We start from the raw sequence: 25259 nt of genomic DNA, 5'->3' as shown, positions 1-25259 counted from the left end.
AACTTCACTGTCATTTTTACCCTTCTTTTTCTGTATGTTATACATCTTTTTCTCTGGCTTCCTTTGTATTTCCCACCCATAGTTCATTTTAATGTATGTATTTAAATTTATTATTATTTTATTAATATACACATTTTTGTCTTCTGGTTTCAGCCATTAGCCTGTGATTTACTTTTTTAAAACAATTTTTTAGTTGTAGATGAACACAATACCTTTATTTTTATGTGATGCTGAGGCTCAAACCCAGTGCTTCACACATGCTAGGCAAATGCTCTACCATTGAGCCATGATCACAGCCCCCTTTGGTTTACTTTTGTGTGATTTTATATTCTTATTGGATTGTGTTGACTAGCTTAAGTTTAGTTATATTTTTCACTTCGCCTCATCATGTTTATTTTCCAGTATGCTCCTTAGCCTGTGAAACATATTTATTTAAATGAATGAATGAATGAATGAATGAATTGTGGTTCTGGGTATTAAACCCAGGTCCTTTACATGCTAGGTAAGCACTCTGCCACTGAGCTTATATCCCCAGCCCTTTAAAAAATTTTTAAAATTTGAGGTAGAGTCTTGCTAAATTGCTTAGGGCCTCACTAAGTTGCTGATGTTAGCCTTGAACTTGCAACCCTTTTGCCTTAGTCTCCCCAGTATCCAGAATTATAGGTATGCATCACAGCACTTATCATGATCATATACAATCTTTTTGAGAATTCCAGTGTTCTATTCTCTTTTGAGATATTTAAAAATGTGAATTACATGGCTTCTGAAGGTTAGGGGCATTGTCAGAAGTTCAGTGTGCTATGCTTTCCCAGATTTTCATTATAATGTTCTGTATGTTTGGCTCCTTGTTTGAAAAATTATATCATTAGGTTATGTCCAGTGTTGTATTAGTAGTATATTGGTTCTTTTGGAAAAAAGAAGAAAATTTCTCTGATTTATAGCCTTTCCTAATTTTAGTATTATAAATGCTCCTTCTGATTGGTAGCTGATTTTAAGTTATCAACATAGTATCATCAAGCATGGATTTGGGAAGGGAATTGGTACTTATGACCTACCTGTGTCACCCCGCTCAAGCATACACTAGTTATTTTCTTTGATTTCATTTCTTGAGGGTTGTTTTTGGTGTGTGTATGAGGGGAGGGGAAATGCTTTTTATATAATTTCCTCCTTCTCTTCTTCATGTCATTAATATTGAGATGGAGAAATTATAAAAATAACAGTTGTCACATGTTATCTTAACATCATTTTCTTCACATTATTGGGATCATCTAAATACTGATATTGAGGTATAATTAACAGAAACTTTCATTAGTCTTATAGAAGATGATAATGATGTGTCTGTCCTTTGTAGCCATGTTCTTGCATAGCATTTTTAACTTTCTCAATTAAATTTCATTAATTATATCCTATCCCAATTGTAAAGATTGAGAAAAAATCTTTGACTTACATAGAGCTGCACTGTCATTTTTACCTTTGCCTGTGAAGTGAACATTATGTACTTTATAAAATTATTTTCTGTGGGACAAAGATGACTTTGTTTAATAACTTTTCTAGCAGTGTTCTATCCATGTAAATAGTTGAGCTTGTATCACAAGTCTTTCACTAGAACAGAAACAGTTATTGTTTTAAGTTATCAGAAGTGGCAAAATATTTTATCTGAATTGTACATTGAAACTTTTTTGGCTGGGTACTTACTGGTAGAGCATTTTCCTAGCATGCCTGTGGTCCTGGGTTCAGATTTCAACATCAGAAAACAAACAAACAAAACCCAAAGCACAAACAAAAAACCAAAAACTTGGAAATTTTATTCTGTATTTTTAGTGCTCTCATGTTTTAAGAGTGACCCCATCATGTGAGGTCAGATGTGGAATTTTTCACTTGTTACATTGGAGTTCAGAAAGTTTTAGAGATTACGTGCAAAGCCCCGCTTCAATTTCCAGCACCCCCTCAAAGATTGAGGTACAAAAATTGTGAAATGGATTTAATATATTATCCTAATGTCTTCCAAAGTTTTGGATTGTTGGATTAGGGATGCTCAACATGTATTATAACTGAATTGAACTTGGGATAAGTTAAAGATCTGTACTGTGAACTCTAAAAGAACTGCTAAAATTGCCAAAGATTTGTTGTTAATAAGCTGATGAAAGATAAAATGGAATAAAACAATAATTAGTCTAAAAAAGGTAAAAAAGCACAAAAGGGAACAAAGAACAGATGACACAAAAGAAAATAAATAGCAAGAATGATAGACTTAAACCTATATCATATAGTAACCACTTTATTTTTCATTTCATTTTAGTTTTGGTGGTTCTGGGAATCCTCACAATTGCTAGGCAGGTGCTACTACTGAAAAACACTCCCAGCCAGAACCACTTTAAATGTAAATCATCTAAACATGCCAGATTTAGTAAGAAGCAAGACCCAACTATATGCTGCCTACAGGAACTCATTTTAAATATAAAGAAAAGATAAATTAAAAGTAAAAGGGTAAAGCTGGGTACGGTGGTGCATGCCTGTAATCCCAGCAGTTTAGGAGGCGGAGGCAGGAGGATTGAGAGTTCAAAGCCAGCCTCAGTAATAGTGAGATGCTAAACAACTCAGTAAAACCCTGTCTCTAAATAAAACACAAAAAAGGCTGGGGTTGTGGCTCAGTAACAGAGTGCCCCTGGGTTTAATCGACGGTACCCTTTCCCCCTCAAAAAAAGGGAAATTAGAAAATATGCTGGACAGAGTGAAAATGAAAATACAACATAATAGAATTCTTGAGTTGCTCCTAAAGCGGTATATAAAGAACACACGTTTATAGCACTAAACACCTATGTTAGGAAAAAAGTCTTAAATTGGCTGACTTACCTTATGAAAGTAAAAAAAGAAGGGTAAATTAAATTCACTGTAAGCAGAAGGATTAATAAAGATTGAAGTGAAAACAAAATACAAACAAAAATAAGAAAAATCGATGGAATTAAAGGCATTCTTTGAGAAGATCAATATAATTGACAAGTTTCTAGTTATTCTGATCCAGAAACAAAAGATAGAAATAGTTTATATCAGGAATGAGAGAGGTAACATTGCTATAGATTCAATAGATATAAAAAATAATATTATGAATAACTTTATTTCCATAAATTCAACAGTGTGGATAAAATGTAGAAATTCTTACCAGAGTCCACTCAAAGAAATGGGTAGCCTGAGTAGCTTTTTTTCTACTTATGAAATTGAAATTATAGTTAAAAATATTTCCATGAAGAAAACTCCAGGCCAGGATGGCTTCATTTGTTAATTTTAAGAAATATTCAAGGAAGACATTACAAATTTTGCATAAATTTGTTCCGAAAATTGAAGAAGAAAGAATACTTTGCAACTCTTTTTGTTTTTTTTTTTTTTAAACTTAGTTGAAAGAAAAGTAAAAATTATTATCTCTCATGAACATGGAAAATAAAATTTCTAAACAAAATTATAGCAAATTGAATAAAAAAATATGACTAAGTGTGGTTTATCTCAGGAATGCAAGGTTGGTTTAACATTAAAAAAGTCAGTTAATTCACCACATTAGCAAATTAAAAAGAAAGAAACTGTAAGATTATCCTAAATAGATGCAGAAAGAGAGGTGATAAACCAGCATCTTACAGTTTTTAAAAAATTTTTAAAATTTTTTAGTTGTAGTCAGACACAATATCTTTATTTCACTTATTTATTTTTATGTGGTGCTAAGGATTGAACCCAGGGCCTAGCACGTGCAGGGTGAGCTCTCTACCCCTGAGCCACAACCCTAGCCCCGCATCTTACAGTTTTGATCTGCAAAGTCTGAAAGTGAACTTTCTCCATTGAATACAGGACATCTAAGACAAGCCTACATCTAAAGCCCAAACTTGTGTATGGTTGAAATTACACTACAGTAAGTTTTAAACTGGAGTTAGTGAGACAATTAATTGTTTCATACATATTCATAGATATTTTAGTAATTGTGTTAGAACTAGAAGGGTCCTTCAGAATGATGCTAATTCAAATTGTTGTCTTTTTTGTATAGGTCAGTATGGAAATCCTCTAAATAAATATATTAGACATTATGAAGGATTATCTTACAACGTGGATTCATTACACCAAAAACACCAGCGTGCCAAAAGAGCAGTCTCACATGAGGACCAGTTTTTACGTCTAGATTTCCATGCCCATGGAAGGTGAGTAAGTTTGTTGCTGTGTCTGAAGTTTCCCTTTATTCAATCTAAAAGAAGAAATTTATATTCTTTTTTTCTTTTTCTTTAAAGAAAAGGTCCCCACATGGAAATTTAGCCTCCTTTGGAATTTGGTATATATATTAAAAAATGTCTTCAAATGGACTGCCCTTTTATACATTTAAGGAAACAACCAATTGTAAATGTTTTTTAATTATGAATCAGATTTTCTATATATTATAGAAGATATGTACCTTTAAAGAGGATACTGTGTTCACAGTTTCCTACCACTCCTTACGTTTTATGGTCAATACATATATCTTCTTGTGCCAACAGAAAAGATAACTATGCTATTGAATAAATCATTTAATTGCTCATTGATTCGATTTTATCAGGTTCTAAAATAATCCCTGGTATTACTTGCTAACCTGGCTTTAATCTGAAACAGAATTTTTAAGGGATAAAGGACAGCTAGGGAAGAGAGTTAAAAGATCGTTGAGTGCCTTTTGTGTTCTTAATGCTTTATATGCCTTCTCTTATTAATCTTCTCAACACTAAGAAAGGAAAATGTCTCTTTGTATCTGAGGAAACTGAGGTCCAGATAATTTAAATGATTTAACTTACACAGTGCATATTCAAAACCCTGCTTTTTAAAAAAAAATTCCCTCCCCTTTTCTCTGTTGGCATACTTAGATATTAAATCCTTGAGCTCTTTGTTGGTCCCTCTCTTGCCTGCATTAATTATCAAATATATTCTTTTTATCAAATATATTCTTTTTATATTGATGTAACCTGGATTGAGAGCTATATTATTTACTTCCCAATAGTTTTCAGAGTTTCCACTATATCGTTAAAGCTATTCTGCATACTGCTACAAAATGGACTCTTCCCTACATGCTTCCTTTTTCATATCAGCTTATTGAGCTGCAGTCTTCCATTAATGATTATTAGCCAGGTTCCCTAATTTGTCTTTAAGGTTTCTCTGAAATTAATCAGAGTCAATTATTCTAAACTTTATTCCATTTCTTAACATTAAATGTCTTTTCACCCAGAATTTTCTTAGTATTTGCTATATATGTACAGTTTTTTCTCTGGCATTTACCTAAAAATCCTGATTATATTTTAACATACAATTCAACTTCTGCCTTTTAGACATTTTACCCCTTCCTCTGAACTTTAAGGGCTGGGGTTGTGGCTCAAGTGGTAGCGCGCTCGCCTGGCATGCGTGTTGCCAGGGTTCGATCCTCAGCACCACATACAAACAAAGATGTTATGTCTGCTAATAAAAGCTAAAAAGATAAATATTAAAATTCTCTCTCTCTCTCTCTTTTAAAAAAAATTCCTTATCTGTACCATTGGTATTTGATTTGTTTTCTTTCTTTCCATTTGTGTATTATTTATTTTTCTACAGTTGTGTTTTTTGTTTCTGATACGAAAGTACCCTGGTTACCATTTATTATTGTCTATTATATTGCATATATGTTATACAGGTGCTTAGGAAAGATTTTCTTTTATTTTTTTCTTTCTTGTTTTTAAATTTTTAAAATTTTTTTATTTTTCATTATTGAGGATTGAACCTTTGAGCTCCATTCCCAGTGCTCTCTACTCTGTTTTCCTTTCCTTTTTTTTTTTTTTTTTTTTTTTTAATTGTATTTTGAAACAGGATCTTACTGAGTTGTTGAGGCTGGCCCTGAACTTGCAATTCTCCTGACTCAGCCTCCTGAGTTATAGGGATTATAAGTATGTACCACCATACCCAGAAAAGTTTTTTAAAAAAATATTTTATTTTTTAGTTGTAGTTGGATATAATACCTTTATTTTATTTATTTTATTTTTATGTGGTGCTGAGGACCGAACCCAGGGCCTTGCACATGCTAGGTGAGCACTCTACTGAGCCACAACCCCAGCCCAGAAAAGGTTTTAGTGGATTAAAAAAAAAAAAAATCAGATAATTAGAAATGCTGTGAAACAAAGTATTTGCCTATAGAAATGCTTATTATTTAATTTAACATATCTTCCATATTTCAATAGCAATTCATGTAAATTTAATGACTTCACTTCAGATATTTTAAAATGACCCTTTCTTTATTAGTACTACGAAATAATAAGTAATCATTAGCCTTCATAAGTTTTTAGTGATCTCTCAAAATATACTTAATATTATATTCCCGTGTCATCTGATTACTAAAAGAAACTTCTAGTTGCCTTTGATTTGGATATCACATTCCTATTATATCATTATATTTTTATTAGATCTATCACGTATTTCATATTATGTTGCAAAATCATATACCTAGCTTCTTTGTGTATGTGTAAGCAAATGAGAGAGAGACAAAGAGTAAGTGTGCTGTTATTTAGTCATCTAAAACATCTTTGACTGCTAGTTAAAAGTTACTTGGTCTAGGCTGGGAATGATGGCCAGATAAATGTAGAACTGATAGGTACAATAAGTGTGCTCAAGTAATTGGATGAGAAAAATGTGATATGGTGCTTTAGAGATAAAATATTATAGATATTTAAAGGAGGTTCTAATTTCTGGCTGAGGCTCTAAGCAAAGAGTCTGAAACTAGAAAATCTCATGTAAATTGGTCTCATGTGCATTGATCATCTTAGGGTACTTTTAACAGAAATCTGTTTACTTAACAGATATATTCAAGGACACTCAACCACTGAGCCACATCCCCAGCCCTGTTTATATTTTATTTAGAGACAGGATCTCACTGAGTTGCTTAGTGCTTCAACGTTGCCAAGGCTGGCTTTGAACTCACAATCCTCTTGGCTCAGCCTTCTGAATTCCTGGGATTACAGGTGTACGCCACTGTGCTTGGCTTTGTATTTTATTTGTATTTCTTATGAATGTAGTGTAGGGAAGACTGTAGTTAGCTGCTGTAGCCTGACCTATAAAATACGTTCTATCTTATGTATTGTTGCTAGACTTGTTATCTATTTTTCATCCTTTTAAAAATATAAAGAGTTTGTTTCCCCTATTCACATAGGAGGGCTTAGTACTCCAAAATCAGATAATCAATTTAATCAGTTACAGTATATGTTAAATATTGTGCAGTTAACTTAGATATACAAAGACAAATGTACTTGAAAAAGGTTCTGCTGAGACAATTATGACTTATATTTCTGAGTTCTAGCACAGACTGTGTATGTTCCAGTACTAAACTAATTCTTTGTGTTTATTTTATACCTAAGCACATGAACCAACAGATGTCTTTCAACTTTCCTTTTAAATTTCTTAAATAACAAAGTATGTATTATATTGCAGGTTTATAGATGTTAAATAAATGTTTAGATTCTTCCAAACCCAAGATCTTAAGAATTCCATGAAAAGTTATTGCTTTTGAAATAAAGTTTTTGAAAATTAAAGTTCTATTTGAGCTACTGATACAGTTGTTGAGGAAAGGTATTTTAAAACAAAATATTTTGAAAATAGGTACTAGAATAAAGCAGATCTCTTACCTATGCTTAGAAATAAAGAATTAGTTTTCTAGATTTCTGAAATGGTTTCATTTGGATGAGCTCTGATAAGTGATATTGCTCACTGCAATGTTGTATGTATGTCAGTTATAGCATTTATCACATTTTATAATAACTGTTTATTAGCATGTGTCCTTTGTTCATTATGAACTTTAAATGCAAAGCCCGAGTTTTATTAACTGTTTTTTTTTTTTTTTTGTAGTTGTAGATGGACAGCATGACTTTATTTTATGTGTTTATTTTTATGTGGTGCTATGGGTCAAACCCAGTGCCTTACACAGCTAGGCAAGCGCTCTGCCACTGAGCTACAGCCCTAGCCCCTTATTCACCTTTTTTATTATGTATACGAGAATCATTTAAATTATATTGAGGGAAATAAGGAAGGTGGGAAGGAGGAAGAAAGATGAAGAGAGTATAACAGTTATAAGCATAAATTGCTGATGGGGAAGTATAAAACCAATATTTTTGTTTAGGTTTGGCCCTAATCACAGAGTTTAATCAGAAATAAAAGTAAACCATCCATTGCTCATGGCGTATTTAATTTGGCAGATAGTAAAGTACACTGAGATAGGTTTTCTACTAGCGTATTGTATGCTCTGTAATATCTCATCCTCTTCAGCAGTTGGTGTTCTTCATTACTTTCCCTGCCCCATGCTGGGGATTGAATCTGGGGTCTTATGCATCCTAGGCAAGCACTGTATCCCTGAGCTACATGCCCAGCTCCACAGCAGTTGTTCTTAGTTGCTAAGTAGTGGGCAGATTTATCATATTATGTCAGAATTTTAGTAATAATTTCAGAAAATTTGTTTTCTCTCAATCCTTGTTTCATGCAGAAAGTGTATTATGAACATGTTAGTAGGAGCCATATTTCCTTTAGTCTTCTTAAATACTAGTATTTCTTTATTCTTCTTAAATACATGTTGTAGCCTGCCTTAATTATCATATATCCTAGCTTAACTATTGTGTATTCCTGGCTTGACTATCATGTATTTGAGCTTTGCTGTAATACCAGTGAACTATAATTGCTTGAGGAATTTTGCCTATGTGATTTTTGTAAAATCCAGGTTTGATATTGTTTAGGTCTTAGTTCAAAATAGTATGATACAATGTTTCTGTGAGTTAATTTGGAGGTATCTTGGTCATTATTTCTGTCCTATCATGAGCAGAAACTTTTGCCTCTTAAGGCAAGCTAGCACATTTGAAGAACTAGAGATGAGAATCCAGAAAGCACAATTGGTGGATGCCTGCTTTTAAAAAAGGGGTAGAGAATAAACTTGAATTGTGTAAAAATGCTGTTGTGGATGTGAAAAAACAAAAACTGTAAAACACTGACTTGGTTAATTATATTTATCCCAACAAAATTTAAGCAAATATCAGCAAAAATCTCCAAAGAAAAAATAATATTTTTTTAGTACTTACTTTGTGTCAGGTACTATATAGCAGATGTTGTTTGTTTAAGTACATTTTACAATGATGTCTTAGTGGATATTTTAGGATGTATGTAGTATATTTTGTTCTTTCCTGATTCCTCTTTATATAAAAATTGAAATTCTAGTAAATATGTTTTTAAAGATATCTGAAGGGAGGCTGGCTGCTTGAATTTCCAAAGCATAAGAAAAAGCCAGAGTTGAGCTGTGTTCATGTAAATTTTGTATGATTAAAGGTTATATGAATTTTATATGACTATAGGTTACTGGGAACTGATCATTGCTTTGAGTTTAGCTTCTTAGATATGACTTTAATGTGAAATATTTTTCTTGTACATGTTTTGATAGCACTAACCAGGGCTTGCCTGGAAAAAGAAGGGAAATAATTTAAAAAAAAATTCAACTGAATTTTCTTCTTCCTTCTTTGCAAAAGGAATTGAAGTAAAGAATATAAAAGCATTTTTTTTCTGATATTCTTTGGATAATCCTTTTCTCTATAAGATAATTTCAAACAGGCTTGACTCAGTAGCTTAATTAGCGGTATGCTATTAACTCCAGAGTTTCTGGGGTTGTTAGCTTAGATAGTGAATGTCAAAAATAAGGCATATGTACAGTAGAAAAGCCTATCTATTATTTTCCTTAATTATAAATTATATTTCATACTAAACTGTTGTGCTTGCAGTTGAGTTTTGTGAGACTCAACTAGCTCAGATTTAATCCAAGTTTATAGCTAACTTTCCCTTTTCCCTGTTCTTTAAGTGATTAAGCCCCTTGTCAGGTTGTTGTGCTACTTCTTAAAATAGCAAGGATTTTATCTAAAATTTCTTTAAATATTTATCCTGTTTCATTACATCTGAACATCCTTTATAGAAACTATATTGAATGAGTATGTTTTATTTATTGTTTTTTTATACTGTGCTTGTTTGGGTTGTTTAGTTAAATAACTCAAACAAGCATAGTATAATAAAATTGTGTAGTAGTGTGATATTTTCAAACTGCAATATGTTTAATTTCTTTTTTTATATCTTTTTTTTATAAGTTGTAGATCGGCACAATACCTTTATTTTATTTATTTATTTTTATGTGATGCTGAGGATCCAACTTAGCGTCTCACGTGTGCTAGGTGAGTGAGCGCTCTATGGCTGAGCCACAACCCCAGCCCTGTTTCATTTCTTAGATAATCACATATAGTTCCTTTTTTTTTTCTAAATATTTATTTTTTGTTGTAGTTGGACATAAATAACTTTATTTATTTATATGTGGTGCTGAGGATCGAACCCAGGGCCTCGCACGTGCTAGGCGAGCGCTGTACCGTTGAGCCACAATCCCAGCCCCCACATATAGTTCCTTTTTAAAATCATTACTGAATACTGATTACTTTTCTACTTCTGTGACAAAATTTTGAAATGTTTTCTAAAGAATTTCATTTTTAGTTGTAGATGGATACAATACCTTTTTTTTTAAATTTATTTTTTTATGTGGTGCTGAGGATCAAACTCAGTGCCTCATGCATGCTATGTGAGTGCTCTACTACTGAGCCACAACAACCCCAGTCCTGACAATTATTTTTGATATTTGTATTTTGTGTGCATCTCTGAAATCTGAAGACACAATCACTTTATGCTAGCAAATTTCCAAAGCAGTCTGTACTGAACCAACAAATCAAGAATTTTAGTAATAATGATGTGGGACCAGTATTTGTATTATGTGGCAGGATTTGTTGTCAGTTATTTTTTTTTTTTAAGAAGCTTTCAACCACAAATTAAATTAAACAGAATCTCTGGATTGAATGAATAAATACTTTGTATATTTCCATTAATTTTAAGTTTGAGCTCTAAGAGATGTTCTGTAGTTTTATTATGTCACAATTTACTAAGTCAACTTGCATGTTTTATTTTAACCTATTCATTGTTTTATGTCTTTATTAAATATTTATTATATTTCAGGCATTTAGTAGTCATTAGGAATAGAGTAGCCGAACAAGACAAGTCCTTGCTATTGTGGAGGTTTTGGGTTCATGGGAAAGACAGATAAGTATTGGTTTAGCAATGATACCTGTGAAAAAGGTTAAGAGAGGAATGTTCAGAAGATTGCTATGGCAGGCGAGGGATAACATCTCATTTAGGGAACAGGGAAGGCTACTTTAGGAAATGGCATTTAACTGACACCAGAATAATGACTAGATAAGAAGAAGTTTTTGACCAAAAAAGGGGAGGAAGTGTGCTTTGGACAAAGATACTGAGATGAAAAGTGGCTTGTTCTTGGAATCGAAGGAATTTCAGTAGACTGGTGTTTAAAATATAAGGGAGCATATTTAGTTGAGGCTTGAGATGTATACAAGAATCAGGTCTTTGGAAGTCAGTCATGGTGAATTAGCCATGGAAGATTATTAATGATAACTTTAAGAGGTTTAAAAAGTCTACTCTGGCTGAGAATGAAGAATACTTTAGAAGGTAGAAAGAATAGCCAATGTGGTGGTGCACACTTGTAATCTCAGCAATTTAAGAGGCTGAGGCAGAAGGATCACAAATTTGAGGCAGTTTAGTGAGACCTTGTCTCAAAATAAAAAATAAAAAGGGCTGAGGATGTAGCTCAGTGATAAAAGTAGCCCTGGGTTCAATTCCCAGTATGAAAAAAAAAAAAAAAAAGGTAGTAAGACTAGATGCATTGAAGCAGGTCAGGAGGCACTAGTCCTCGTGGGAGGTTGCGGTTTAGATTAAGATGATACAATAAATGAAATTCACATAGCCACAAACTAAGATCATGATGAAATTCTCCTTTAAATTTAAACTAACTTGCTTATTTGAATTTGGAAACAAATTAAATTCATATACTGTTAAAAAAAAGATGAACTAGAGATTATGACAGAGGGTGAATGGATTTGAGTGATATTTTGAGGAGAGAATTAATAGGACTTGTTAATATGTACTAAGGTATAAAGAGGAGTTAAAACTGTTTTCTGGTTTAAACAAATAGGTAACTACTGAGTCCATTTTCTGAGCTAGAACATCATTTAAAAAATATCACACTAGTATCAAGCTTTCATTGATGCATCTTTTAGTTTTTGGACTTGATATAAATCCAAACAAGCATATTATTTTTTTTTTTTAAAGAGAGAGTGAGAGAGGAGAGAGAGAGAGAGAGAGAGAGAGAGAGAGAGAGAGAGAGAGAGAGAGAGAGAGAGAGAAAAAGAAACCCGGGCCGCACGCATGCCAGGCGAGCGCGCTACCGCTGAGCCACATCTCCAGCCCCAAACAAGCATATTATAATAAGACCAATAAACTAAACATTCATTGAACACAATTACTTTAAGGAATGTTCAGGTATAATTAGTTATTTTTACTGGAACAGTTATAAATATAAGGAGAGATCATAAGTTTAATTTTGCATGTAACTTGAAATTTATGAAGAGGGCCTAGGAGAAAGCTCCACTAAATGTCAGCATTTTAGTTGAAGGGTTTCATGGTGGAGAGGATGCAGAGACTGAAGAGTGGTAAGAAAAATAAAAGAAAATTTGAGAGCATGATTTCATTGAAGCCAAGAAAAAAAGTGTTTCAAGGAGGTGAATGGTCATTTGTTGCTTCTTGCTTCTATCCTACTGAACAGTCCCAGTATCTTTTTGTTTTTTTTTTTTTTTTTTGGTACTGGGGATTGAACCCAGGGCATGTTATCACTGAGCTACATTCCCATCCCCAACCCTTTTTATTTTTTAGTTTTATACAGGCTGACCTCAAATTTATGATCCTCCTTCCTCAGCCTCCAGAGTCATTGGGATTATAGATGTGTGCCACTGTGCCTAACAGTCCTAATATCTTTTTTTAAAAAATATAAATATATATTTATTTTATTTATTTTTATGTGGTGCTGAGGATTGAACCCAGTGCCTCACATGTGCTAGGCAAGTGCTCTACTGCTGAGCTGTAACCCAAGCCCCACATTCCTAATGTCTTAGTGCATGTAACTTATTCTTCTTTGAATTGCTTTAATTCTATTTGCTCTTACTAGATCTAATTTCAAAGAATAGTCCAGACTTGGATATATTATAGTTATATATAAAGGTAAAGAAATAATTTTTTATTTGAGTCTCTTAATGCTTTATAATAGCCAGTATATTTTGGGGTGTTTGGTTATTATTTGAATTTGGAAACAAGTTAAATTCATTTTTGGTTATTAGAGTGTAATACACTGTCTTTACTAATTCTCTGGTGATTCAAGCACCCAGTTGGTTTTTAAGTACGGTTTGATTAATTTCTTCCTAGCTCTATGAAGCACAAATGTATTCTAAGCATTCATAGTAAAATTTTCTTGCCTATATATGTGATTTCCCAAAAATTTAATGTTTTTTTTTAAATAAATAGCTTACTTTCATCTGTCAAACAAGTGAATCTTTCATATTCTTTATCTTGAGAACTCTTATAGGTCACTTTGTCCAAATAATACTAGGTGGCATTTTCCATTGTCAGTTTTACTTGATTATCTTCTTATTAATTCCTTTTTTTTTTTTAAGAGAGAGTGAGAGAGGAGAGAGAGAATTTTTTAATATTTATTTTTTAGTTCTCGGCGGACACAACATCTTTGTTGGTATGTGGTGCTGAGGATCGAACCCAGGTCGCACGCATGCCAGGCGAGCGCGCTACCGCTTGAGCCACATCCCCAGCCCTTAATTCCTTTCTGTTGATACATGCTGTTGACACATGCTTCTTTTAGTTTTATTCCTATTGATGATGATTTATAAGTCATCCCTTTGTTTTTGTCTTGCACCAAGAAGACCTGAATTTTATCCCGAAACTCTTTTTTTTTTTTTTAAAGATAGAGGAGAGAGAGAGAGAGAGAGAGAGAGAGAGAGAGAGAGAGAGAGAGAGAGAGAGATTTTTTAATATTTATTTTTTAGTTCTCGGCGGACTCAACATCTTTATTTGTATGTGGTGCTGAGGATTGAACCCGGGCCGCACGCATGCCAGGCGAGTGCGCTACCGCTTGAGCCACATCCCCAGCCCCTGAAACTCTCTTATATGTCCTAAGAAGGGAACCATACTTTGATGTGGAAAGGTCGTTGGTTAGCTAGTTGAAGACTGGTTCAAATTCAAACTATGATTTTATTTGTGTGATCTTGGTCAAGTTACCCTTCTTCCTGATTTGTGAAATTAGTAAATTTAGGTGATTTATCTTTCTAATTTTTTTTCATTTGTTCTATATTGGGTATCTGAATAATTGAAGTGTCCCCCTATTCTTAAATCCTGTAATTGCTTCAGTGCTTTATGTACAGTAGTTTGCTTGTCAGTTATTTAATTAGATAGTTGGATGAAGTTGGAAAATACTTACGGAAACCTTTTTTTCCTCTTCAATCGATAAATTTTAATCTTCAATCATGTATAATACATTCAATCATGTGCAATCATGCTTTCATGGCATTTTTTTCCCCCTGTGGAATCTCTTTTATATGAGAAAGACTAACATTGTTCTGTTTGTCTTCTTACTTAGGATAAAATTATTAATTTTAGCTCAAGTTTTAGTTTCATTTTTATCTTCTTTGGTAATTCTTTTATCTTCTTATTTATGTATTTCTGCTTATTTGAGGTAATTTACCTGCCTCAAGGCTGTTAGCTTAGTTTGGATCTATAGTTTTCAAACTATGAAGTCCTAGAATTTCTGTGGAGGATACCCTCAGGTATGGCTCAGTGGGATGCACGTGAGCTGTCTACCCCCCCCCCACCCCAATATTGGACTTCTGGACCATAATTTGAAAAAAAGGGCTTTTCTATTTTAAAAAGTGTACTAGTGGAGGTAAATTTAATAATGGACTCATAATAATACTTAGTGTTAATATTGGCAACTTGTCATCAGAAAGGATTTGGGCCAGGTCTAGTAGCACATACCTATAATAGTTGCACTTGGGAGCTGAGCAGGAGGATCATGAATTTGAGGCCAGCCTGGGCGATTTTAGTGAGACCCTGTTTCAAAATGGGGATGTGGTTCTAGAGTAGAGCACTTGCCTAGCATATACGAGGCCCTGGGTTTCATTTCAGTACCAGAGGGGGAAAAATAGTAAAACAAAAAATTGAATGGTGAGACTCTTTCAAGCATCTTTGTTAAGAAGAAGGTGAATGTTGAGAGCAAATGAATATCTGGAGACATCAGGGATACCTTAGTGAAGTAGTTAATTCTACTAGTTGCTAACCCAGTCCTACTATAAGCCTGCTCCATTTGGATAAGATAGACCTCTATTTATCAAGATAGTCCTGGTGTCTAGGACTCTTGGATTATTCCAGTAGAACTTAAAACAAGATTTACTCTTAAGCTTCCTCTTTTGTTGCTAAGGTACTTGATATAGTTGAGGCTTTCATGTAGTTGAGGCTTTTCATTCTATCATTTTCAGCACAAGGACGCACCCTTTATCTGCTGCTGTTTTTGTCTGAGAATTAAAGCTACACTATCTTGAGCTAAAATAATAGTCTCGTGGGAAAAGGCAACTGCTTTTTACTCTGTATTCAATGTGTTCTGACTTATAAAACGGTACCTCTGTTTATTTTTCTTTTGCAATACTGGGGATTGAACCACAGGGACACTATACCACTGAACTATATCCCTCAGATTTTTGTTTTAAATATTCACTTTTTTTAGTTATAGGTGGACTCAATACCTTTATATTATATGTGGTGCTCAGGATTGAACCAGTGCCTCACATATACTAGGCGAGTGCTCTACCACTGAGACACAGCGATAGCCCCTCACCTAGCTTTTTATTTCTTATTTTGAGATAGAGTCTTGCTAAGTTGTCAAGCCTTGAGTTTGCCATCCTCCTGCATCAGACTCCCAAGTAGCCAGGATTACAGGTGTATGCCACCATGCCCAACTGAGAAAGGTACCTTTTTGTATAAAGATATAGAAGGCACATCATGCTCCAGAGAACTTACGGAATCATATCTTAACTTTTTTTTATTGTTGTTGTGTATCAGTGTTCTACTACCTCTGTTACTTGTCTTATGATACAGAATACTTTCCTAAAGTTTTGAGAAAGGAAAGCCAGCTATTATTACTACATGGTGCAATTGCATATTCAGAGTACTGAGACTGGCAAATCATTATCACTTTTTTTTCCCCCAAATTGCTGTTGTTTTTTTTTAACTGATTTTGCCTTTAGTAACTTCACCTTACTCTTTACTTTAATGTCACTGAGGAAAGCCAACAAAAATTATAATAGAACTACTGTAATCAAGATGAGAGACAAAATGCTATTGGTCCATAAAATCCAGTACAGTGATTAAATGTGAGAGTAGCTGAGCATGGTGGCACATGCCTATAATCCTAGTGACTTGGGAGGCTAAGACAGGAAGATTGCAAGTTTGAGGCCAGCCTTAGCAACTTAATGTACTGCATCAAAATAAAAAATAAATAATGTTTTGAGCAACTAATTAAAAAAAATAAAAATAAAAATAAAAAATAAAAAGGGTTAAGGATGTGGCTCAATGGTGAAGTGCCCCTGGGCTCAATCCCAGTACCAAAAATACATAAATAAGTAAATAAATACATGTACGGTTAGGAGAATATTCCCAGTTGCAAATAATGTTCTTTATGTGAGTCATTCACCTCCTTGAAGGTCTATCTTTGATGATAGTGTCATATATAATAGCAATAAAAAGAACAAAATTTACTGAAAGAAACATTATGAAAGGGGACAGTTTAGTGATAGTGTTTGAAAATGGCTTCAGCATTAATAATCAGAACTTCTTGTGTTGTAATGCATATTTTTCAGTGAAAGTCAAAGGATTTTATATATTATTTTCATCTATATATTTTATTTGCATTTGTTTAGATTTTAAAATGTGACTGCTTGATGGAGTGTGATCATGTAAAGACTACTGCAATACTCAGCATTTCTTAGCTTGACTTTTTTCATTGTATGCTTAAGAAGCATTTTTAGTATAGTAGAAAGAGTAACATGAAGCAACCAAATACTGGAGTTGTAGTGCTAATTCTTATCTCATGACCTTGAGTCAGACCCTTTGATAAAAATATGTATCATGCCTCCTTTGCACTGTTACTGTGAGGATAAGATGAAGTAGAATATGTAAAAGTGTTCTGAGCTCTAGATAAATTCCATAAGAATGTTATAATTTCACCATTCTTATAGTACCATTATCTCAGCCAAATCTCTCAAACCTTTTACCATTAAGAATTGTGGCCAACCAGAAGTGGGCACAGTGATGCCCACCTATAATTTCAGTGATTTGGGAGGCTGAGGCAGGAGGATCATCGATTTGAGGTCAGCCTGGGCAATTTAGTGAGGACCCCTGACTCTCCGTCTTAAAAAATATTTTTATTATGGTACTGAAGATCGAACCCAGGGCCTTGCATGTATGAGGTGAGTGCTCTACCGCTGAGCCATAACTCCAGCTCCAGAATATAATGATTTTTTAAACATTAAGAATTTTTTTCATTGTAGTAAAATAGTAAAAAATTTACCATTTTAATGAATTTTAAGTGTACAGTTAATTCAGTGACATTTTGTGTATTCAGTTTTATGCAACCATCGCCACTATTTCCAAAGCTTTTTCATTGTCCCAAACAGAAATTGTATACCTATTAAATAGCAGATCCCCAGTTTTCTCTTCCTCCAGCCCTTAGCAACCAACCATTCAACTGGCTTTTTTTTTTTTTTTTTTTTTTTTACCCTGAGATGGTTGTTTTGTTTTGTTTTGTTTCCTACCTGTCCTTGAACTCCTGAGCTCTAAGTGATCCTCCCTTCTCAACCTCCTGGGTAGTTGGGGCTCCAAACATATGCCACCCTGCACACTCCAATCGGTCTTTTTGTCTTAATGAATTTGATTATTTGAGGTACCACATGTAAGTGGCACCAGAATATATATGATTTAATTTTATTTACCAAAATGTTTTGGCTTATTTCACTAACTTAGGTCAGGTTTTCAAGGCTCCTACTCCATGTTGTAGCAAGTTTCAGAATTTCATTAGTTTTTAAGACTGAATAATATGTGTATATCTCACTCATATGTACTTTTTAAATGTTTCTTTAAATGGACATTATTTTTTTTTCCATCTTTTGGCTATTATGAATGATATTGCTATGAACACTGGTATACAAGTATCTGAGTTTCTGCTTCAATTTGTTTGAAAAATAGCATAAAATTTTAATTCTACTTTTAAGCATATACTTAAAAAAAAGTATATGCTCTTAAGTATATGCTTAAAAGTAGAATTGCTGGATCATAGTAATTCTTTGTTTTAACTTTTTGAGGAGCCACCAAATTCTTTTTCTGTAACATAGTGATTTTTTTTTTTTAGTTGGACACAATATTTTATTTATTTATTTATATGTGGTGCTGAGGATTGAACCCAGGGCCTCACATGTGCTAGGCAAGTGCTCTACCACTAAGCCACAACCCCAGCCCTTGTAGTATAATGATTTTTTTTTTTTTAAAGAGAGAGAGTGAGAGAGAGAGAGAGGGAAAGAGAGAGAATTTTAATATTTATTTTTTAGTTCTTGGTGGAGACAACATCTTTCTATGTATGTGGTGCTGAAGATCGAACCTGGGCTGCACGCATGCCAGGCGAGCGTGCTACCGCTTGAGCCACATCCCAGCCCCTAGTATAATGATTTTTATACAACAATGTTCACTGTAGTTTTTCTGATCCTTTTTCCAGAGCTTTAAACAAAAATCAGGTTCTGTTTTGCAGTGTTTTTTATTGAGAACTTGTTGAAAAATTAAGAAGGTAGTATGTGGTTTGTCTCTCAGCCACTTTTATTATTATTTTTATAATATATAATCCAACAGGAATACTGTAAATAATTTGCATTTTATAAACTATAAAATAGCATAAAGATTTGAACTATCAAACAGATGGTAGAAGAATTAAAATTAGAAAATTGGAATCCAGTGGGTTAGTTAAATTTATGTTCAACTCCTGATAATTCATTTGTAGTTTATTTTATAGTGACACACTTAATTGTCTGACTTCTTTTTTTAAAAAAATATTTATTTATTTATTAAAGAGAGAGAGAGAATCTTTTTTTAGTATTTATTTTTTAGTTTTCGGTGGACACAACATCTTTATTTTATTTTTATGTGGTGCCGAGGATCAAACCCAGCGCCCTGCGCATGCCAGGGGAGCGCACTAGGGCTCGAGCCACATCCCTAGCCCTTTAATATTTATTTTTAAGTTGTAGTTGGACACAGTATCCTCACTGTTTCATTTTTATGTGGTGCTGAGTATGGAACTCAGGGCCTCGCAGGTGTTAGGCGAGCACTCTACTGCTGAGCCACAACCCCAGCTCTGTCTGTCTTATTTCTATCATTTATCAACCTTCCAGGCTTTCCTTTATTTTTTCTATTAATGCAAATTAATTTTTATATTAATAAAAGCAGTGAATTTTGGGACATGATGTAAACTTAATTATTTTATTATCTGTACTACTGCTTGACTATGGTTTTGATCCAATTTAAATCAACAATGGGAATATATTTTGTATGTATAAAATGATTTTCTTATGAAATCAATATGAAGATTGAAAAACCCTACTTTAAGTGTTCTTAAATTCTGTTATCCTTCTAGGGTGTTTATCCATCTTGTGCTTAGATACGGAAGTGATGTATAATTATTTTGGGGGGTGGAAGTTTAGCATAGATTTCTTATATTGAAATTGAATTTAAATGTCTTCCTCAAGCTTTTATTCTTTCTTTTTTTTTTTTTTAAACCATATGGAGGGCTGGGGTTGTGGCTTAGTGGTAGCGCGCTTTTCTAGCATGTATGACGCACTGGGTTCGATTCTCAGCACCACATACAAATAAATAAAGATCCATCAACTACTAAAAAATAATAAAAAACAAAAACAAAACCAAAAAACCCCCCAGAAACCATATGGAATACTGTTGCTCACAATGTTTCTCTGGTACAATAACTGGCTGAATAATAAATTCCTAACAGTATAGTCCCTGGATGTTCAGTCTATTTAACAAAGATGCTCTTTTAGAGGATCTTTTTAGAGGTAGTGCTTTTGTAGTAAGTTGAAAGAAAAGTATTTATGTAATAATAAATCAATGATTTTTAAAAAAATACTGTGATGGGCTGGGGATGTGGCTCAAGCGGTAGCGCGCTCGCCTGGCATGCGTGCGGCCCGGGTTCAATCCTCAGCACCACATACAAACAAAGATGTTGTGTCCGCTGAGAACTAAAAAATAAATATTAAAAATTCTCTCTCCTCTCTCATTCTCTCTTTAAAAAAAAATACTGTGATCCTTTATAAAAAACAATACATGTACTTATATATGGTCAAGAATTTGTTGTCTATCAGTTGGCAAAGTAATTTTATGAAGAGACCTGTGTGCAACAAGAATTCAGGCAAGATTCCTATTTATTCAGGACAGTCTATTTTAAACTTTGTTTATAGAATTCCCATTTAGATGCGTTTGGTTTTGTTGATGACTTCCTTCAGTAGGTTGGAACCTTAAGGCTCTTGTATATCTTCATGACAGTCCTTGGGCACTTGGAAAACCTTAGGAGTTTTTTTGATGATAGTTTTTGGCAAATGGAAAGTGAGTAGACCCTTAAAAGGGTGACGAGATTGACATGAAATTAAGCACAAGAGGAAATAGACAATGTTCGAAAAGGGCCACAATTTTGGAAGCTAGTAAGTATGCCCTACTGAGCCCTATTTATATAAAATAATACATACTCATCTTAAGTATATAGTGAGGGGTAAGTTTCACTTATGAAACTTTCAAATCAAGATACAGAATGTTTCCATCATACCAAAAAGTCTACTTATTATCATTTACTCTTACTTTCTCCCCACCCCACACAACAACTGAGCTGTTTTCTGTCACTATAGATAGGTTTTGACTTTGTGTATTCTTTTGTGTCTTCACAAAAGTGCCTATTTTCAAGTGTTTGAACTTTTTAATACTAAGTAGTTTGCCATTCTATGAATAAGCCACAGTCTCTTTACTTGTTGATAGACGTTTAGGTTATTTGCTGATTTTGGCTACTGGAAGTAAAGTTGCTACGGACATTTGCATCCAATTGTTTGTGTAGACATATGTTTTATGTTTTCATTTTTCTTAGAGTGGAATGGCAGGGTCATGGGGTTTTTGTGCATAACTATAAGAAACTGCCAAACAGTTTTCTGTAGTGGTTGTACTATTTTGCATTTCCATTGGCAGTGTGTGAGAGAGTTCCAAGTGCTCAACATCCTACAAGCATTTGGAAGTGTTACTCTAGGGAGGTGAATGGTAGTGTGTGACTCTGGTTCAAATATGTTTTTTCATGTTGATTAATGATGTTATGTAGGTTACCATGTGCTTGTTAGTTAGAAGTTTCTTCTTTTGTGAAGGGTTTGTTCAAATTGAGCTGTAAAATGTTTTTATTTATTTTGGATATAAATTCACAAATATATATATATATATATATATATATATATATAAATAATTAATTACTTGTTTTCTCTCAGACTGTAGCTTGTCTTTTCATTTTGTTATTACCTCTCACGGAGCAGAAGTTTTGAATTTTTATTGTCCATTTTATGATTGTGCTTTTGTATATTAAGATACTTTGACTCTTCAGGCCATGATCTTTTTCTCCTAAATAGTTTTATTATAGTTTTTTCATGGAAGTCTGTGATCCAGTTCAGTTTGATTTTTCTGTATGACAGAAATTAAGAACCAACTAATATTTTTGGTATGGGGATTAGTTCTACTAGCAGTCTTTGAAAAGCCTATCCATTCTCCATTTAATTGCCTTGATTTCCATGTTGAGGTCTTGTTTCTGGATTGTTGTTATGTCTTTGATTTGGTTGATCTGTGCATACCTTTATGTCACCGTTTTGATTATTGTAGCTAAATATACTCCAGAGTCCAGTTAGGAGACAGAAACCAATAGAATATTTTGAAGAATTAAAGTTTAATATAAAGAATTACTATCTAATAATTAGCTACTAAAAAGGGATGAAAGAAAGAAAAGAAAACAAAACTGGAGCTGAGGGAGATTAACTAAGAGGTTGGGTCTCTTCCATTGGGATTCAGCTGTAATGGCAAGGATATGGAGCCCATCAGAGAAACTTCTTCCTTGAGTCAGAGTTGGTCCATGGATGGTAGGCAAATATTAGCAGATGTTATGTAGGTTACCAGTCAAACTGATAACAAATTTTGCTTGAGTGTGAATGCCACAGGTGTCCCAGGTGCATGCCAAGAAAGAAAGTACGCTGGAACCCGCAAGAAAGGTATTTTGCCCCTGCAGTGCTACTTCAGAGCCCTCTGCTGACAAAACTTATTACCACTGGGAAAGGAGAAGTGATTATAGGTTCCAAGGAGGCAGTGTAGTGTAGATTAGGATCCCAGAGGTAGTGAACTGATAACTATTACAGTAAGTCTTTTTTAAAAAATATATATTAGTTATAGATGGACACAATACTCTTATTTTATTTATTTATTTATTTATTTTTATGCGGTGCTGAGGATTGAACCTAGTACCTCACATGTGTGAGGCAAGCACACTGCCACTGAGCCATGATCCCAGCCCACAGTAAGTTAAAAGATTCAATAGTATATAAGATGTCAGGGTGGGGTGGGGTGTAAATATTAGAGCTACCTTGTGAATGTCTATAGTAAAATATGGAATTTTTTGAATCTATAGATAATTTGGAAATAGTTTACATTCTTACCTCCCCCCCACCCTGAATGGAAATTGAACCTAGTGCCTCATGAATGCTAAATGCATATTATACTGTGTCCCACCCGCACCCTGACATCTTAATACTATTGAATCTTAAGATTCTTTAGTTTCTTTCTTCTTTAGTGTCTTTCAACAGTGTTTCATAATTTTCAGTGTAAAGGCATTGTACATCTTTTGTTAAATATATTACTAAGTACTTTTAAAAAATGCTATTGTTAGTAGGGTTTGCTTTTTAAATTTCATTTTTGTTGTTTGTTGTTAGTACATAAAATATTGTATTTTTGTCGTGTTAGTCTTATCCCTGTGACTTTGTTTTCAACTAATTATTTCTAGTAGTTTTTCTAGTATTTCTGGTAGTTTTTCAATAGATCTTTTAGGATTTTCAACATAGATGATTATGTTGTCTTAAACTAAAAGCAGTTTTATCCCTTCATTTCCAAATTGGGCTTATTGAACTAACTGGGACATTTCATACAGTGTTGAGGAGAAGTGGCAAGTGTGACCATCTTTACTTTATTCCCATCCTTAAGGGGGAATTGTTCAGTCTTTGTTCTTAAATATGATATTAGAGGTTGGTGTTATGTAAGTGTATTTTATCAGGCTGAGGAAATTCCTGTCTTCCTAGTTTGCTGAGAACTTTTTATTCTGAGTGAGTGCTAGAATTTATCAGTTGCTTTTTCTACAATTAATGAGACCATTTTGTAGTTTTTCTTCCCTTCAAATTGGTGAGTTATATTGATTGATATTAGAATGTTAAACTTACCTCTCATTCCTGGAATAAACTCACCTGATCATGATACATCCCCCCCCCCATTTCTGCCCTTCTCTTCTTGTAGCTTCCCCCCCCCCCATTATGCTCATGTTTTTCAAGTTTTACCCTTATGTTCTTAAACATATTTACAATATATAGACAATAAAATCCGTGTCTGCTTATTCTATCATCAGGGTATTTTTTTGTTTTTGTTTTTTTCTTTTTCTTTTTGGACTGTGTAGGGGATCAAACGAGGGCCTCAGGCATGTAGACATCCTCAGCACTTAACTGAGTGTTTTTTTTTTTTTTTCCCCCTGCTCTTACGTGGTTTTTATTTCTTTCTTTTTTATCTGATGATTTTTTTTTTCCTCTTATGTGTTTGTGGTACTAGGTATTGAACCCAGGGCCTTTTTGAACCCAATTGCTAAGCAATTGCTCTACTAGTTGGCTACATCCCCAGCCCTTTTTTATTTTGAGGTAGGGTCTTGTTAAATTTCCCAGACTGACTTTGAACTTGTGATCCCCTGCCTCAGCCTCCCGAGTAGCTGGGTGGGTTGCTGGATGTATAGGCATATGCCACTCACTGCACCTGGCCTAAAACAACTTCTTTCTTTTAAAACAACTGTTAATTCACAGAAGGTTTCAAAGAAATATATAGGAAGTTCTTGGGCACCTTTCCCCCAGTTTCCCCCAATTTTAACAACTTTATACAAATATATAGTTTTTTAAAATATTTATTTTTAAGTTTTAGGTGGACACAATATCTTTATTGTGGTGCTGAGGATCGAACCCAGTGTCTTGTGCAAGTTAGGCAAGCGCTCTACCACTGAGCTACAGCCCCAGCCCACAAATATAGAGTTTTAAAACTAAGATTGATATCGGTATGATGTATACAGCTTTTTCAGATTTTACCAGTTCCATGTGTTTGTGTGCAATTTAGTGTAGTTTTATCACATATAACCTTGTGTAAATATCACCACAATTCAAATACTCAGCTTTGTTATCACCACAGAATCTTTTATCCTTTTATAGCCACAGTCTTTAATTGGCTAACAACCATTAATTGGTTCTACATCTCCATAATTATATTATTCAGGAATGTTACATAAATGATATCATGCAATGCACATTTCTTTAGATTGGCTTTTTTCACTAGCGTAAATTTTTTGAGGTTTGTACAAGTAGTTTTGTTTGTCAATAGTTTGTTCCTTTTTACTAAATTCTATTCCTTGATAAAGATGTACCTTAGTTTAACTGGGTTTGGATTTTTTTATTTTTATTTTTAAAGTGTGGTTTGTTTTGCTGAATAGTATAGTAACTTGTGAATCAGCTTGCCCCTCTTTGAGACTTGTTTTTAAGCTTTTTTTTTTTTTTTAAAGTTAGGGTAAATCAAAAGTAGCCCTTACTCTAGACCTAGTTTGCTCCTATTTTTTTTTTTCCTTTCTTTTTTTTGTGGTTCTGGGGATTGAACCCAGGGCCTCACTTATGCGAGACAAGTGTTTTACCACTGAGCTATATCCCCAGCATGCCCCTATTTTTTAAAGAAATAGCCTTTCTTAGTTGTCTACTAAATGACAACAGTTCTTTCTGTGCTTGATCAGAACTTGAAAGTTATCTCTATCCCTTAAAAAATCTAGCAATTGGTCAACTAATAGCTTCCAGTAATTGTTTTTTGGCCTGCTTATGTGGAATCTCCCTTTATGTATCCTTTTTATTATTCAGCTAAAGACTAAACCGTGA

The 25259-nt window shown here is 33.8% G+C and overlaps 1 protein-coding gene across 1 annotated transcript in view; it reads left to right on the top strand.

Annotated features, from left to right (window-relative positions):
* Adam10 (ADAM metallopeptidase domain 10) overlaps positions 1-25259 on the top strand; it is a 148972-nt gene that overhangs the window by 31798 nt on the left and 91915 nt on the right. Inside the window, exon 2 of the mRNA XM_026384834.2 lies at positions 4028-4178. Coding sequence (XP_026240619.1) covers positions 4028-4178 — 151 coding nt within the window. The remainder of the gene's footprint in view (positions 1-4027; positions 4179-25259) is intronic.

The sequence above is a fragment of the Urocitellus parryii genome, chromosome 6 (genome assembly GCF_045843805.1).
Source record: "Urocitellus parryii isolate mUroPar1 chromosome 6, mUroPar1.hap1, whole genome shotgun sequence".
Lineage (NCBI taxonomy): Eukaryota > Metazoa > Chordata > Mammalia > Rodentia > Sciuridae > Urocitellus > Urocitellus parryii.
Note: the sequence above shows the minus strand (reverse complement) of the source record. Positions and strands in the feature narration are given on the sequence as shown.